Source organism: Oreochromis niloticus, linkage group LG8, assembly GCF_001858045.2.
Source record: "Oreochromis niloticus isolate F11D_XX linkage group LG8, O_niloticus_UMD_NMBU, whole genome shotgun sequence".
In the NCBI taxonomy this organism is placed as follows: Eukaryota; Metazoa; Chordata; class Actinopteri; order Cichliformes; family Cichlidae; genus Oreochromis; species Oreochromis niloticus.
This window is the reverse complement of record NC_031973.2, coordinates 25,136,107-25,151,635: the sequence shown is the minus strand read 5'-3', so window position 1 is coordinate 25,151,635 and position 15,529 is coordinate 25,136,107. Positions and strand designations below refer to the sequence as shown.

The window sequence follows — 15,529 nt, the reverse complement described above, 5'->3', positions numbered from 1 at the left end:
CTGACATGTCTAAAACCTGCAGGACTCCGGCCCTTGAACCCTCGAGTACCCCTACCCCTGCTCTAGAGGAAACACTGGGTAACAGGGAACAACTTTTATTTAAAATTTGAGAACCCTTCATCCAAATTAGGTCGAAATCAGCACTAGACTTGCTTGCATTCACAGCAGCACACCCACCAAGTCTGAAGCAGATCAGATCCACTGCTGTTCGCAGGAGCGAAGAAGAGACAGAACAGACTTTCAGAGATTTCTGGAATTAATAGTAAGATTTATTGAGAGAGAGAGAAAAGCACTGCCATGTCTTATATAGCACAAATAAACAAAAACACAGCTGCAAAAACAAGCTCATGCCTGACAAATGTTTGCAGGAAGCTTGAGACAAAGAATCAAATAATCTATAATTCAACTAGTGGCATGCGTCAGCCCGGTCTGCAAATATCTGCCCCGTCTTAGCAAGGCCTCGTCAGCGGCACTGTTTCACTGCACTGAAGCTAAAAGTATCATTATTCACAGTGCGCTCATGCTGTAACTTTTTGATGTTTATTTGTCATCAACAATAAAAAAAAAATGTAAAAAATAAAAATAGAAATGGATGAATGTTACATCACAGGTTTAAACTGATCCCCAACTTTATCCAATAAAGTCTGAGAGGAGTTTAAACCCATGGGGAAAAGTGTTGTTCATTCTTTAAATGCTCATTTTTAAAATATAAAGAATCAGATACTGTATGTTTCTATGAAGGCAGAGTAACAGGAAAGTGTTTAGCAGATGAACATGTCGAAAGAAGAGCAGTTCCTGTTTGAGATTTCACGAGGCACCTCACAGAAAGACTTTTAGTCCAGAAACAGCACACGAGATTCTAAATCAGTAGAATAAAAGCGTGAGCTCTGTGAGCTGCCGAGGATTAGGACTGATCCGTTTCAGTTCCAGAGGCAGGGCCCCGGGCACAGGCACCGCTGTCTCGCATCAGCAGGCCTGATCACCAGGTCTTTGACCACCTCCACAGTCCCAAACACAGGGTACAGTTCCTCTGTGAACTTCTCGGTGTAGGTGTACAGATGGGAGCGCTTCTCCACGTCGTAGAAGGACAGCTGGCCCTGCTCATAGTCCAGATAAATGCCGACTTTCCTGGGCACCAGGCTTTGAGGTAAAGGCGTAGCGGGCACCGTCAGGGCTTTCAGATCTGTGCCTCTCTCCAGACGGAGGGTCAGGTATCCCGTATCTGTGTTCAGCGAGCGGAAGCCCTGCCTCACGGCTGAGGCTTTGGCCACTCCCAGCCGCCAGTCCCGCTCGCCCACCTCCACCTCCCAGTAGTGGCGTCCAGAGGCGTAGCCCTCCTGGCCCACGGCACACCACCAGCCATCGAAGCGTCGGGGGCATCGTGGGATGTCGCGGCGCTCCAGGCCGCACCGCATTCGTTTTTCATCATCTGAGATGAGCAGGCCTGGGTGGGCCGATTCGGAGTCCAGGGCGACGTCCTCTGTGGAATAAAAGGGCGGGATTACAAACTGCAAAATGATGTCACAGTAAGATGAAAAACAGAAAAGAGATTTTCATACCTGCTGCATCACAAATCCAGTTCCACACTGCAAAGAAAAAGAAGAGTAACTCTGTTTGCTCATTGTTTTGTACAGCGACTTAAGTATTTTAAAGAAGGCATGCAAAATTTTACTTCCACACGATAAGACACGTTTTCTTTGTCCAGAAGAAACACACAAGCAACTTACACCCACCCCACTGTGCTTAAAGCCCTGAAGTACAAAGGGGGCTGAAGTACTTGTGAAGTATTACTTTATAAGTATAAATATAACTACATATAATTTCAAGAGCTGAAAAACACATTAATGCTTTGTAGAAAAAAAAATGCAACCAAATGAATTTTACGCCCACTCCCCTCACAGCCGCTGTGATCCAGAGCCTTCTGTGTGCCCACTGGAAACATTTTGAAAACTAGTCCACGGCTTAAAGTTGTTCAGTGTGATCAGTCCAAACTATTATACAGAGCATGAAAAGTCCAATGTATGCATGAGTGTTCAAATATAACTATACGTGCAATTTCTTTTCACAAAAAGAAGAATAACAGCTAGAAAATGAGCCCAATATCAACATGGGAGTAAAAGGAAAACTGTTTCTTGTCACGGCACTTTGTTAAGTTTTCTCATTGAATTACCAGAAAAGTTATCAAACATCCAGAGTACCAGTGTTTCTGTTATTCTGTTCCATATTTAAATTAAATTGGTGCAGTTTTCAAACTACGATATATTCTATGATACAGGTGCTCCAAGGTGGGTGTAGAAAAAAATCATGCTGAACATAAGCTAGATTTTGGATCTAGTTTATGACATTTGGCATCAACATTTTTTCAGTTAATCTTATGTGTCTGAGGATTTCAGAAAACTCAGAAAGAACAGAGGCTACGGTTCACACAGACTCCTCAAAATTGGAAACTAGAAGAAAGGGAAAATGTTGCCTGGTCTGATAAGTCTCCAAATTTGAGTTAAGCAACATAAAGGATGGATCCGTCCTGCCTTGTATCAACAGTTCAGGTTGACACTGGTGGTGTAATGTTTTCTTGTCACGCTTTGGGCCCCTTTGTGCCAACTAAGCACTGTCAGCCTGAGGACGGGTGACTTCCTCTATGACTACAGGATACCCATCTTCAGAGGACTGCCTCCATGCCAAAACGCTCAAATCATCTCAAACTGTTTCTTGAACATGATTTCACTGTACTCAAAGGCCTCCACAGTCACCAGCCAACAGTCAGACTGTACTGACATATAGTAAAATTGATCAACTGCATAATCCAGTTGTGAACCATTAAAAAAATGACTGCATTTACTAATAATCAAGTTGAAAGTTTATTGTTACATACTATAGATTTCAGATCATATAATCCAGCCCCAAAGCCACAGACCACATGTATGTATGCAACTATACAGAAACATTAAAGGGGTCATTCATCTATTCATTACAGTGAGCTGCTGGACTTACCGCCGTGGGGAATGTAGCGCACAGCGTCTGAAAGAACAAAGACCTGATTAAAGACAGACAAGTGTTCCACTCACAACTCAAACTCTCCTACAAGCTTGTTTCCTAACATGCTTCCAATCACATGTTTATAGATTAATTCTAATTAAATATTCACTGCAGGGTATTCTGTTACCACACACAACAGCCACATCACCGAGTGACTGTGTGACTCCTTTCACATCCTGATTTTGCCAAGTGGTTTTTGTGCTGAGACCAACATTTTCTATGTCACCCACTCAGTCGTCTGTGAGGGTTTATAGCTGCGCCTCACTTCAGCCTAGTCGGCTACGTTTTAGTTTGGCCTTAGCTCTGAAGTCAGAGGTAGTCAAACTATGTGTCAAGTGTTATTTTCGCATTATTTTAATTACATAGAGAAAGATAAAAAGGTCATCAGTTCTAGCTGGCTGTAACCCCGGCAACTTAGCCTATGAAAAGTAACACTGCCTCATCATGGAAAAATGCTAATCTTATGAGCTAATATGTAATTTAACAAAAGCCACTTTCAGCTGTTCCTTTATTCACATGGGGTCACACGGCAGGTGGCCCTTTCCTGTTGGAACCTCTCAAGGATTTATGTCTCACCATGATAATAAATGTGTACTAGTGATAAACAGGTCTGAACTCCTTCACACTGGTCTAAGCTTTAAACTGGTCATTAGACTAATGGTAGAATTACTGCAAAGCTAGACGATATATTCAGTTAAATTCTTTATTTATTTGATGAACTTCTGGTTTTAAAATGTGAAGTAAGTGACTAAGCCCATAAATTTATCAGGAAAATAATTACTGCGGTCTCGGGCTGTGCTATATAATACAGACACTGATAATATCTGTATCGTGTCAGCCTCCAATGACTTCTTTCACCACTTCAGGCAAAAACTGGATAAACTGAGGAAACTGGATACAATACTGCACTCACACTTCTAATTAGGTAGTGTGTCATTAGTGACAGTAGCTCACTGGAAACTGTTCTTCATTTGTTAATATTTATAAATGGCGCAAAGCTGCAAGCATCAAAGAGACGTTCAGTATTTTTTCTGTATTGTCAGAAATGTCGTTACCACAAATTTTCTGGAAATATTGTGATATAACTTTGAGGCTATAATGCAAGTTCTTCTTCTACAGAAGGCATGTCAGTGTGGCTGAGGAGATCCTCAAAGTATTCCTCAACTGCAGCAGTGTGAGCAGAGCAGCATTTCCCCTCCTGAGATGTCTGACAGTTTGATGGAATCGCTTCAAGGCCAACCAAAAATCTTGTTCCGTGGCCTCACCGAACTCCTCCCACACATGAGAGTTTGCTTGAACTCCTGCTAGAGCCACACACTGCTTGGCCTGCCACTACATGACAGCTGCCTCTGGAGTCCCACAGGAGAACCAAGCATCAATCACTGACCTGTGACCAGGGTTGTTTGAGTGTCACTTGTGAACGCCTTTTGAACATGGTGTTTGTTATGGACAAACTGTGATTTTTCACATACATCAAGTGAGAACATAACAGAACTCCACTCAGCTTCAAATCAGGATCAGTTAGGCGGTTCCTCCCAGTCATGCTCCTCCAAGTCTCACTGTCCATGCCCATGTGAGCATTGACGTCTCTTAGTAGTACAATGGAGATTCCAGGTGGGGCACTCAGAGACACTAAGAAGGCTAGGTACTCTGAAGTGTATCTGAGTAAATAAGGGCAAAAGGCAATCAGGACCCATTCCCTGACCCTCCCAATGTACATGGATACAAGAAAATCTACACCTGCCCCAAGAGCAACTGCAGATTGGAACAATGTCCAGCCCTTCATCAGGAGACTGGTTCTAGAGACCAAGCTGTGCATTAAGCTGAGCCCAACTGTATGTAGCAGATATCTCTCAACCTCAAGTACTTGCTCAGACTAGTGTTTGTGAGGCGGTGGTCCTAACCCTAGCTACTGATGCTGGATATTGGAAAGCCCCCTCTGGTGGGAAATGAGCCTGAGCTAGTGCATGAGGCTAAAAATATCAATTTTTTTTCTTTCAGACAAACAAAACAAAAACAGATTTATCTAACATTTGTTATATATATTTATCTACTTGTTCACTCTCTGCTTGACTAAGTGGTGGTGGTACTTTTACAATACCACCAGAATAATAAAAATAAATAAAGACCCTATTCTTCGTAATTTAATTAATTAAACCAAATGTATTGTCATTTTATTCCCTACTTTATTTTGAATTGGCAATGATGGGGAGAATCCCTTTTTCACTTGTGCAAAACAAGGTTTCGGTCGAAGCAGCAACAGGTATCGTACAAATGTTGGTTTCTGACTCATGACCACTTTGCAAGATCAGGATGTTTTGTTTCATATTGTTAAACTGGATGAGATCCACTCACCAATCTTCTGACTTTTCTGCTTCTTCACCAGCCACTGCTTTGTCACATCCACCTACAAAGACACAAACACACATGCAGAGTATGTCGAGGTAGACAGTGGACACATAAAGCAGGACAAGGTGAGATAAACAAAGAGATAAACAGATTAGCATGATTGTCGTCCAGCGTATATGCAGCATGCTTGACACACTTAGCCCAGAAATCTGATGTGAGAATGTCATGCAAGTGTCGTTAATGTTTCAAATCACCTAAGTTAGCATGCTTCCCATAAATTACACCACAGAGTACAAAAACATTTAATGATGATCATTTAGCGACAGATATCAAGACCTTTATGGGGCTGTCGGCGTTCAGCACGGCCAGCATGACGAGCTCCATGGCCGGGAACAGGTTGGGCAGACGGCCCCTCTTCCACTGGAACTCCAGGTCATCCAGCATCATGAGCACAGGCTCACCTGGCCACACAGTGGGCTGAAAAAAGGGGTTTAGAAACAGTTACTTCTAATTTATGGCCAGAGCTCAAGCACTGTCCGATTATCATGACATCATTGTCAAGGGCAAGATTAAGCCTAATCATCTTTATCAGATGCAACGACGGAACTGGGTCAGACTTTAATAACCAGCCATGTGCCGTAAGAAAGTCACCTGAGGTCTGCCTTTAATACTCCGTGTCCAATCCATGATGACCCGTTTATGGGGGCCCATATCGTACTCGCCGCCTGCCTCCAGCATGCAAAGAAGGTGTCCCTTCCAGTCCTTCTTCTCAGACTTCTCGTACTGGTAGTCGGATGTGATTATCCTTGGCTGAATAAAGAATAGAGAATTTTAAGAACATCCATAAAAAACACAGTTTATTTCTGTAAATGGCTGCTATCTCGTACCTGCACTCTTTTCTCCAGCACAGCAGCCCATTCCACAATGAACTCCCGGCACACGCTGGCTGTCCAGATGTCCTCTCCAGTCCAGATGTGACACAGGATATTTGATCTCTGAGGTACAAAGGCAATGCGAATAAATGCAGAAGACTCTAAGTAATAAAGAGCAAAAAGGGAGCGAGGAGAAGAGCTTACCTGGCAGATTCTGTTGAGTTCCCGGGCCAGCTCCATAATAAACAACTGACTTTCCACCAGAGGCTCCTTCTTCTCAAGCTTCACTTTTTTGCGAGATTCCTGGAGCAAAGAAACAGAAAATTAAAAGGGAAAAGAACATCATGACTTCCAGAACATTTAGCCCCCGCAGCAATTACTGTGGGAGGGTTTGTATACCTTGAGTCGGATCTTGAGCTTTTTGGCTGGCTCGATGAGGAACTGCAGGCACTCTTTCATCATGCTGGCAGCTGGAGTGCGGGGCCGATGCCCTGTGGTATGATAATAAAAAAGCTTTAGCACGCTGGCACTCATTCTGTCAAGAGCTGGAGCTGACTGCACTCCGTCGCCCACACAAATCGATGAGGGTGCAGAAATGGCTAACGCGCGAGAAGGTGGCAAAAAGGTGAGGTGGCGGAGAGAGGAGCACTCACTGCAGAACTTTTATCACAGCTCTGCACTCAGAGTCCACAGAGAGCTCATTAAGATCCCCACCGAGCTATCATTGGGTGTTGAGCCCACTCGCTCAGCCCACTCACTCCGCATAGATATATATATCCATGAGACCACACAGTGGGTGGCAAACAGAGATGTAGCAACATAAAAAAAAATATTGCACAGTAACAGGATTTCCTGCATGTGCGTGGATCGATGCATCCTGAAAGTGGAAATTTATTCCCATGGAGACGTGAGCACAGCAGAGCGCTTTTAATAAAAACACCGTGGAGCCACGGTGGGGGCGGAGGAGGAGGAGGGGTGGGGGTGGGGGGTCCTTGGACCAGTTTGCTGTTGAATCAGCAGTCAGTCTGACAAGCAGAGGGGATTTGCTGTTCTTGCTGTGATGTAGAGGCAGCAGGAGAGCTAAAAAAAAAAAAAAGAAGAAGAAGAAAAAAGAAAAAAGGAGGCAACAAACACTGAGGAGCACAAACTCAGGACTGAGTTGACCTTTTAGTGAGCAAAATCTGACATTCATAGGTATGCCTGCTTCCTGGCTATTGAGTATGCATGTGAATTTCTTCCACCCGCATCCCTGAACTGTTAGAAATGTTTTTATGGAAAGGGGTTTGGAATCAGTATACAGTGTTATTCAGCTATAACTTCAGGGGGCAAATCTACTCCCTTCTATACTTTTTAAACATTTATTTACACCATCATGAGTTTGCGCAGGTCTGATACCCACACCAACCACACTAATGCATCTTGATTTGTACTTTGTTGTATTTATTCATCTCTCTTTCACTATATATGAGGGCAGCAGATGTCACAGCGTTGCTTGTCTGTAACTGACTCATGTTTGGATGGTGGGTTTATTTCTGGCAGCGGAGGCTGAGCGTGTAGGTGACAGAGGAGCTGCAAGATTAGAGGAAATCCGGGATTATCAGTGCTGTACAAACGCAGGTAGTGACTTTCTATATTGGGAGTGAGTGACAAATCACTGCATGCAAGTTGGCATCAGAACAAACACACTGCACAACAACAGGCTCACGTTACCGTACAACAGTGTATCCATACACACCGAATTTAATTATTATTTTCCCAATTTGTAAAATATTATTCTTAATAATAAATAGAACAGAATTTCGAAATGCCAGTGTTGTAAGGTTAAAAAAATGAGGCCTCTTGCACATGAAGCGATGTTTACAAAAAAGGACATAATCAACAGCAAGCGTACACATTATTTCATGTAATTAGGCCCTGTGCACCGGCACAATGCAACCAGTTTACCAGTTGTTGTTTTTTTAATCACCTCGCTCTAGAGGAAAATAAATAACATCTCACCTTGTAACGGATAAATTTCTTTTCCGAAGAAAACTCTACGCGGCTTTTCTGTGATGCTTTCGCGAAACTCGGTTTGATTTTTTAGTGCTCCGCCATCCTCCAAAGCCTCACCGCTTCCTTCGCCCATCCACAACTGCGGCACGAGAGACAGCGCGGGTGCTCTTATCAACCACCGCCTCCACTGAGCGGCAGTTCCAAAGGCGGGCCACTAGAGGCCGCCAACTAGCTTTACGGAAACAGACGCGTCGCAGAGTTTTTTTCTATTTAAAGATTCATTTACTTTTTTTTTTTTTTTTAGCCCGAAAATACATTTTATTTATTTATTCCAATCTAAGTAAGTCAGCGTAAAATAGTCTAGAAAGAGCACTGCGAGAGCAAACAGCCCGGGGTGGACTCGAACACACGCCTTTGTTTACCGACGGAGATATTATAGGCGACAGACGCAAAGTATTTAGATAAGGCTGCAAGATCACCGACCAAATAACTAATACATGTCTGCCAAATGGTGAGCTTCGCTTCTAGAAGGACCTTAACCATATAAACTCGCTGGGTCTTTATTATCATGTCCATAAAAATCTCAAGTTAACGACTAAGATTCCGTTTATCTGTTTTTCTTTTCTTCCTTTACATTCCTGTATAGCTTCTGTCACGTTTTAAAATATAAATAAGTATTAGCTACTGAAGTGAAAGGTTGTAAACACGAACCTACAGTTTGTTTGGTCTACAAGGCGGGGTCTCTGAAGGCAGCACGACAGGTTTACTGTCAGTCAGTGCGCAGGTGTACATGGTTATTATTTCAGGCGCTTGTGTTTGCAGGTTCAATATTCCTTCGCTATTTATTTAAAATAATAACTTAATGACAGCAAGACATCGCCCGTCCTCGCTCAGGTACAGTGGAACTGGAAGGTGTTTCTCGATATGTTAGCTTCACGGAAGTGTGTATACAGCGCGCGTCCCCAGAGCGTGCTTAAATGACAGGAGGATAGAAGCGGCGCGTCTCTTATCAAGGACAGGCTCTGATCACAGCTGGACGATCAACATGGCACCCAAAGACCCTCTCCTTGGCTCCCTCAAAGGTAAGCATCAATAATAGATGAGTGATGGTACGATGCCATTGGATCACAATTTCAGTAAGCAGCTGATCGTGACGTACTCATAATAAAACGTACAACTAGAATTGGGTTTCATTTCTGAGACCCTGCAGCGCACTATTTTTTATGCCAAATAAAAAGCTTCCGCTACGTTTTTTATTGTCAACACAGTCTCTGTTTTAGTGTTGATGAGTGAAATGGCGATCACATGCTTTGCAAAAATGCAGTTATGTCATGCTGATGACAACAGATCCAATGTGTGTTGCGTGTTTTTTCCCCCTCCCCACTCAGTGTGTGTCCTGAACCTGCAGTCAGATGGAGAGCGGGTGACAGATTCCAACCCTCACCTCGCCTCCTGTTGTGAGCTGCTGGAGCTGGTCCTCAGGAAGGGACTCCAGCGTCAGTATCATCATTTTGTGTAGCTGAATTCATTTTGAAGGAGACTTTTGCAGTATTCACTCAGGGTGTGTTTCATTTCTCTCCAGAGCCAGTTCTCAGTCTGGTGCACAGAGATTACTGGCACTGTTTTGAACAGCTACCCCATCAAGATGCCTGTGGCAGGTAACTATATCCTGCTTAGATTAGCAGATAGGGAAGTTTTTGGTTTTTTTAGTGACAGCTTCACTCATTAATGCCCGTCACCTCTCTGTCTGTGTTCTCCCGTGCAGTCTGTCTGCTCTGTCCTTGGCAGTTGAGCAGACCAGAGTTTGCAGGAAGCTGCTCTCAGCTCAGGGCCGAGGGCGCTACCTGCTCAGGCTGGCCCTCAGCCGCAAGGTCCTGCCGCAGTTCTTCACACACCTGCTGCACACTGCCAGACTCCTGGAGGTCTGATACATGGACAGATGCATTGTTCCCCAGTGTTGACCACACAAAAATGGGATTTTAGAAAGTGTGTTTCTCTAACAGACTTGCATAGTTGTGATTAACATTGTTTCTCTTTCCTCCAGTGGTACAGCCCAGATTTATCAATTCTCAGGAATGAGGAATTTGTGGGTGAGGTTACAGCAGCTTGAACAAAACCGAGGAAGTTCTTGTCAACAACAAAATCTTAAGAGCTGCTGTTCTTCCTCTTCCAGAACCCTTCATGTCGCTGCTGCTGGTGCTCTCACACATGGACTTCAAACTGGACATGGAGGTCAGAGCCGCTACTGTGATTTTTTCAATCACTTTGAACTCCGATCTAATAAGACTTTTCTTTTCTTGTATACAGAATTGCAGTTTTCTGGATGAGAGCTGGCTCCTGCCGGTAAGAGCATCACAGTAACACTGTTATTATGTTATTTGTCTTTGGATATGTCCAAAAATCCATAGAAAGAAAAAAAAAGTACAATCTTAAGGAGGTGAAAGACTGACTGCTGGCTGTTTGCTTTTAGGTGTGTGAGATATATGAAGTCGTGCCCTGTCGGGAGGTAGGGTTGGTTCTGAGGTTAGTATGTTCCAGTCCACAAATATTTCCATTACACTGAGCACGTGGGCTAGTAAAAAAACATCTATGGATCTGCTTCTTAGGTATCTCAGCGGGCGCGTCTTTGTTCTCGACCTGATGCCCGGCAGTCAGGCTGACGTCGACAAGTTCATCTGTGCTGGTGACATCATCGATGAGATCAATGGGACCTCGCTGAGGAATTCTAAAAGTGGACATGTGAGAAATCCCTCAGATATACAGTGCCGTACTGCATTAGGGCTGTTGTGATATTGCATTTTCATCACACAATTATCCAGCAAAAAGAATTCATGTTAAATATATCATGCAATATCTGTGGATATTTCATGATGTTTGTGGATCATCTATATTTTAATAAATAACGTAGATCCAGGTGTGGGGCAGTCTCTGTGAATTATGATGTTTTGCAGATGATGACATTGTGATCTATAGTGAGAGTCTGGAAAGATGGAGGTACGCACTGAAGAGGAATGAAAGTTGGTGGGAGCAAAACGGAATACATATATGTGATGAGAGGGAGACTGATGGAAAGATGAGGAATAGAGATGAGTTTAAATACCTTGGTTTAAATGTCCAAAGCAATGAATAGTGCACAAGAGAGGTGAAGAAGAGAGTGCAAGCAGGGTGGAGTGGGTGGAGATGAATGTCAGGGGGGATTTTTGACAGAAGAATAGCAATAAGCAAGTAGTGATAGATAGATGTAGATATTGAAGCTCGAGCTGCCAGGCAGCATGGAAAGGTGCTGCATATATATATATATATATATATATATATACACACTTCTTTACCAGACCTTTTTTACTTGTACTCACAGGCCGCTGCAGTTCTGTCTCGGTTTAAGGGCTGCCCTTTGTCCATCCGTGTTATAAGATGGAGGGCCCACGACGGAACAGTGTATAGACCCCTTATCAAATTCCTGCGGGCCCTGAGGACAGAGAACCCCACCCTGCAGCTGGGTCCTGCTTCCTCCCAGCAGACAGCAAGCAGAGACCAGAAGCCTCCTCCATCACAGTGTCTCAAAGAGGGAAGGCAAGTGTTAACACGCCATCGCTGTGATCTGTATTCAAGCTGCCATCATGATGTGACATTTGAGAAGTACATTCTGAACAACCTCTGTTCCACAGGATTGTTTACATAGTGCAATTCTTGGGAAAGGCAAACATTGGAATGGTAAATGACAATTTGTTTTTACAGCATTTTCAAACATTCTGCACACACCTCCTGTAACTGCTGTCATTTGTCTGCCTCTCTCAGTTTGGAGGAAAGGAGGTGCTCCAGCATGCAATCCCACAGGTGTTGCAGAAAAACCTACCCAGCAAGGTAATGAAAGCTGTTTCCCCAATTTTCTGCAAAGCACTTATATATGCATAATCCATGTAATTTTCCCTGCAGGAAGTGCTTTTAGATTTGAAGGAAACGCATTTGACGTGCACAGACAAAAACAGTAAATTGGTAAGTAGATATCTCTGGTAAAGATTCCCTTTGCCTGTACTTTAATTCTCCTGAAGTTTTGTCTTCATTTCTCTCATCAGGAGTTGTTTGAGCACCATTATCCCGAGATTTCATGCGTGGGGAGATATGCACAGCCAGACTACACAGTATTTGCCTTCTGTGTGGCGTAAGTATCACATTTTATATGAAAGCCTTTAACTGATATTGCAGTACATCCTGGCAAAATACCATAATCTAAGCTATTTTATTATTAAAGGCTTTTCCACACATCCCTGTTAAACTAGGCTGCTTGTAGTTTAGCTCACACTCCGCCCACGACAGGATGTCATGATGCAATATATAAGCCTTGTCATTGGCTGGGCCCCCATGTCATCTAAGCACATGATTGGCTGTGTTCACAGAGACTCCCCAGAAACCCCTCAGTCCACAGGCTTCTGCTGTGTGGTGCTCCGAGCCAGCAGCATCAAGGAGTGCGAAGACATCGTCTGCAGGATTGGTGAGGCATCGCAGTTCTCAGACGCAGTCATGTGCTTACAGGCGTGTCACTCAAACACTAAACACTTGTATTTTCCCCTCCTACAGCCACTGGGTTCAAGCATACTGAATGGTTTGTATGACAAACCAGCTGTGACCAACTATGTGTTGTAAATAAAAGATGTGTATTGACCACAGACCTCTTCACTGTCTGTATAGTCCAACCCCCCCCCCCCCAAAAAAACGACACACCTCTTACTACTCATAAAGACCTTTAATAGAAAGACATGTGACAACATTTCATAAATAGTATTAAATGTAGCTGCCAAGATTTTATGTTGGAAAAAACATGTTAAAAAGCCATCAAGAATATATGCAGGGGTCTGCCATGCTCTTTGTTACCAAGTATAGAGAATCAACTGAGGTAGCCAACACCCGACACTAGGCCTTATTGAGCATGACATGCTGGCATTTTGTGGTAAATGGATTAAAAATCCTGCCCCCCATGGAAGATGGCACCCATTCCCAGAAGGAGCCGGGCACCCACAACAAGTTTAAAGTCAAGTGATGTTACATCTTATGATATGACCCACAATGGATAATCTGAAGCCCCCTTCAGACAAACTCTGTCCCCATTGATGGTACTTTGAGTGAGCACAAAAGTTTGTGTAGTGACATGTAAATCTCATTCTCAAAGTGAACTTCGTTATCAGATGGGCGCACAAGATTACAACTGCTTGTGCAGCTTTGGGAGTTGCTCAGCTCCCGAGAATAATGCTGCTGCCCAATCCCACCACAGCAAGGTACAATAGGAATTCCTAGGGATGAGCTCCAACTGAATAGAAGTGGGATGCAGAGCAATTGGCTATCGGAGGATATTGTTGGGCTTTGCCCCTTTGTGACAATGGAGAACTTATTGTTTCAAACAGTAGCTACACTTTAGTCAGTGCTGATAGTTCGTATTGCATTTATAGCAACAACCCTTTTGCTCAGAGGACAATCATATGCATGATAGCTTGCTCTCAACCATTGCTTGCATTAATGAAGCTGGGACAGAGCAAACCTGGTCCATATCTAATGATAGACAGCTGTATGTCTGCAAGGGGCTCACACTTGCGGAATGATTGATTTGTGTCAACCCTAAAAAACAAACAAACAAAAAAGTAAAAAAGAAACTTTTAAAAAAAAAAAAAAGCCAAGAAAATAAGAGTCCACAAAATGGTTAAGTATGATAAATAGGATCATTTGTCATGACAATGCAGTCACTAGCCACTTAGGCCCTCTCTCCCCTTATCCTACGTGCCAGCTGGATGTCTTTGGGCATGATGGTGACACGCTTGGCATGGATTGCGCACAGGTTTGTGTCCTCAAACAGACCCACAAGGTAGGCCTCACTGGCTTCCTGTTTAAGGACACAGAAAAAACAAATCTATAAATAAGCTTCTCATTACAGTCCCATTACTCTGCAGGTGAAATGTAAATGTTTCACTTACCTGAAGAGCGCCAATAGCAGCACTCTGGAAGCGCAAGTCAGTCTTGAAATCCTGAGCAATTTCCCTCACCAGGCGCTGAAAGGGGAGTTTGCGGATCAACAGCTCAGTGGACTTCTGGTAGCGACGGATCTCCCTCAGAGCCACAGTTCCAGGCCTAGCAGATGAATCGAGCAGATATTCAACACACTGTAGGCCAGTAAATCTTTATTTCTGTGAACAGCAACCAGAGTGCCACACACCTGTAACGATGGGGTTTCTTCACGCCTCCCGTGGATGGCGCACTCTTCCTGGCGGCCTTGGTAGCAAGCTGCTTCCTTGGCGCTTTTCCTCCAGTAGATTTACGAGCAGTCTGCTTGGTACGGGCCATTCTGTACTAGCTTTTAGGATAAAAGAGAAGAAAAAAAAAAATCCCAAAAGGTCCAGGTCAGAAACTGCTACATGACTAAAGCAGCTCGGCAGAAACAACAATTGGTACGACACCAATTAGTCAAGCTAGCGTGTTAGCCTAGCCTACATGGCTATCGTCAGTTCCCCTTCCCCCAAGGCGGCCAACACCAACAGAAGCAACACTACTTTTATACGCCACCGCAGCTTATGTAACAGTTTCCACTAAAGCGAACTAGTGATGATGTCCTTTAACACGTTTCGCTTAACGCGTTTATTAACATACTGACACGAATGATTAAAATTATCCTAACGGCCCAATGTAGCCGCAAACAATGGCGTCAAAACAGTGGGAGCCCGAAACAGCCCAGCCAGTCTCTGCTTTTCGACTTCGCCATTTTCAGTTTCTCGTTGTACCTCAAACAACATTGCTTTAACTCAACTCTACCAATGTTAGCACAAACGGTTATATAAGCTGTTAGCCATTTCGTAAAGACATCACGTTCAAATTTCACGTAACATTTAAACAATTTTAGCATCGTTTGTGATTTCTAACTTCACTTTATCGAGTCAATGGCGACATTAAACGACAAACCGCAAGACACTCCATTGTTCTGTTTTTAGCTAAGGCTATCGTTAGCAAGCCGACACTTAAACCCAAAACAAAAATCACAACACAGGTCACAGCAAAGACAATACAATCATTAGACGTATTATTAGCAAGAAGAAATACTCACGTTACCTTTCGACTTTAGTTGAGCGTGAAACTAATCACGAAGACAACACCTACAAAACGGGAACCTCCGAAAACGTTTTCTATCACAGAGGGCAACGAGGCCGACTATTAATACTTTGTCGTGACGTCATACTTGTACAACACTGCACACTGATTGGCTCAATGGATATAAGGTACAGCCAATAGAAGCAAGCAAATAA

The 15,529-nt window shown here is 43.6% G+C and overlaps 3 protein-coding genes across 4 annotated transcripts; 1 reads left to right on the top strand and 2 right to left on the bottom strand.

Moving 5' to 3' along the window:
• Positions 1–247: 247 nt before the first annotated feature.
• zgc:194990 (uncharacterized) lies at positions 248–8,431 on the bottom strand. Its single transcript, XM_003438665.5, has 10 exons — positions 8,256–8,431; positions 6,657–6,748; positions 6,462–6,560; positions 6,273–6,380; positions 6,037–6,195; positions 5,722–5,862; positions 5,392–5,443; positions 2,992–3,018; positions 1,560–1,586; positions 248–1,480 (listed from the first exon to the last, which is right to left on the bottom strand). Exons 1-10 carry the CDS (start codon positions 8,380–8,382, stop codon positions 921–923), a joined length of 1,392 nt encoding a protein of 463 aa, XP_003438713.2. The 5' UTR covers positions 8,383–8,431; the 3' UTR covers positions 248–920.
• Positions 8,432–8,553: 122 nt separating this feature from the next.
• On the top strand, positions 8,554–12,913 carry si:ch211-250n8.1 (uncharacterized). The gene is made up of 16 exons (XM_019362081.2): positions 8,554–9,331; positions 9,638–9,745; positions 9,832–9,907; positions 10,015–10,171; positions 10,294–10,339; positions 10,423–10,481; positions 10,557–10,592; positions 10,720–10,772; positions 10,856–10,988; positions 11,605–11,819; positions 11,915–11,960; positions 12,045–12,110; positions 12,183–12,242; positions 12,323–12,408; positions 12,644–12,738; positions 12,825–12,913. The coding sequence occupies exons 1-16, from the start codon at positions 9,295–9,297 to the stop codon at positions 12,857–12,859; spliced, it is 1,308 nt and encodes a 435-aa protein (XP_019217626.1). The 5' UTR covers positions 8,554–9,294; the 3' UTR covers positions 12,860–12,913.
• Positions 12,914–12,971: 58 nt separating this feature from the next.
• LOC100691772 (histone H3.3) lies at positions 12,972–15,475 on the bottom strand. Of its 2 annotated transcripts, none has more exons than XM_005447967.4 (4): positions 15,340–15,475; positions 14,449–14,591; positions 14,210–14,363; positions 12,972–14,118 (listed from the first exon to the last, which is right to left on the bottom strand). In XM_005447967.4, exons 2-4 carry the CDS (start codon positions 14,574–14,576, stop codon positions 13,990–13,992), a joined length of 411 nt encoding a protein of 136 aa, XP_005448024.1. In that variant the 5' UTR covers positions 14,577–14,591; positions 15,340–15,475; the 3' UTR covers positions 12,972–13,989. The 2 variants fall into 2 exon arrangements, with proteins under 2 accessions (XP_005448024.1, XP_013128312.1); XM_013272858.3 differs by having other exon boundaries at positions 14,449–14,586; positions 15,331–15,455.
• Between the last annotated feature and the right edge of the window lie 54 nt (positions 15,476–15,529).

Coding starts and splice junctions, on each gene's coding strand:
- zgc:194990 (XM_003438665.5), bottom strand. CDS start 8,382: ATGGGCGAAGGAAGCGGTGAGGCTTTGGAGGATGGCGGAGCACTAAAA. Junction 6,196..6,272: donor TGCTGGAGAAAAGAGTGCAG/GTACGAGATAGC, acceptor TTCTTTATTCAG/CCAAGGATAATCACATCCGA. Junction 5,863..6,036: donor GTATTAAAGGCAGACCTCAG/GTGACTTTCTTA, acceptor CCCTTTTTTCAG/CCCACTGTGTGGCCAGGTGA.
- si:ch211-250n8.1 (XM_019362081.2), top strand. CDS start 9,295: ATGGCACCCAAAGACCCTCTCCTTGGCTCCCTCAAAG. Junction 9,908..10,014: donor CATCAAGATGCCTGTGGCAG/GTAACTATATCC, acceptor TCTCCCGTGCAG/TCTGTCTGCTCTGTCCTTGG. Junction 10,773..10,855: donor GAGGTAGGGTTGGTTCTGAG/GTTAGTATGTTC, acceptor TCTGCTTCTTAG/GTATCTCAGCGGGCGCGTCT.
- LOC100691772 (XM_005447967.4), bottom strand. CDS start 14,576: ATGGCCCGTACCAAGCAGACTGCTCGTAAATCTACTGGAGGAAAAGCG. Junction 14,364..14,448: donor AAGAAACCCCATCGTTACAG/GTGTGTGGCACT, acceptor TTCATCTGCTAG/GCCTGGAACTGTGGCTCTGA. Junction 14,119..14,209: donor CTGCTATTGGCGCTCTTCAG/GTAAGTGAAACA, acceptor GTCCTTAAACAG/GAAGCCAGTGAGGCCTACCT.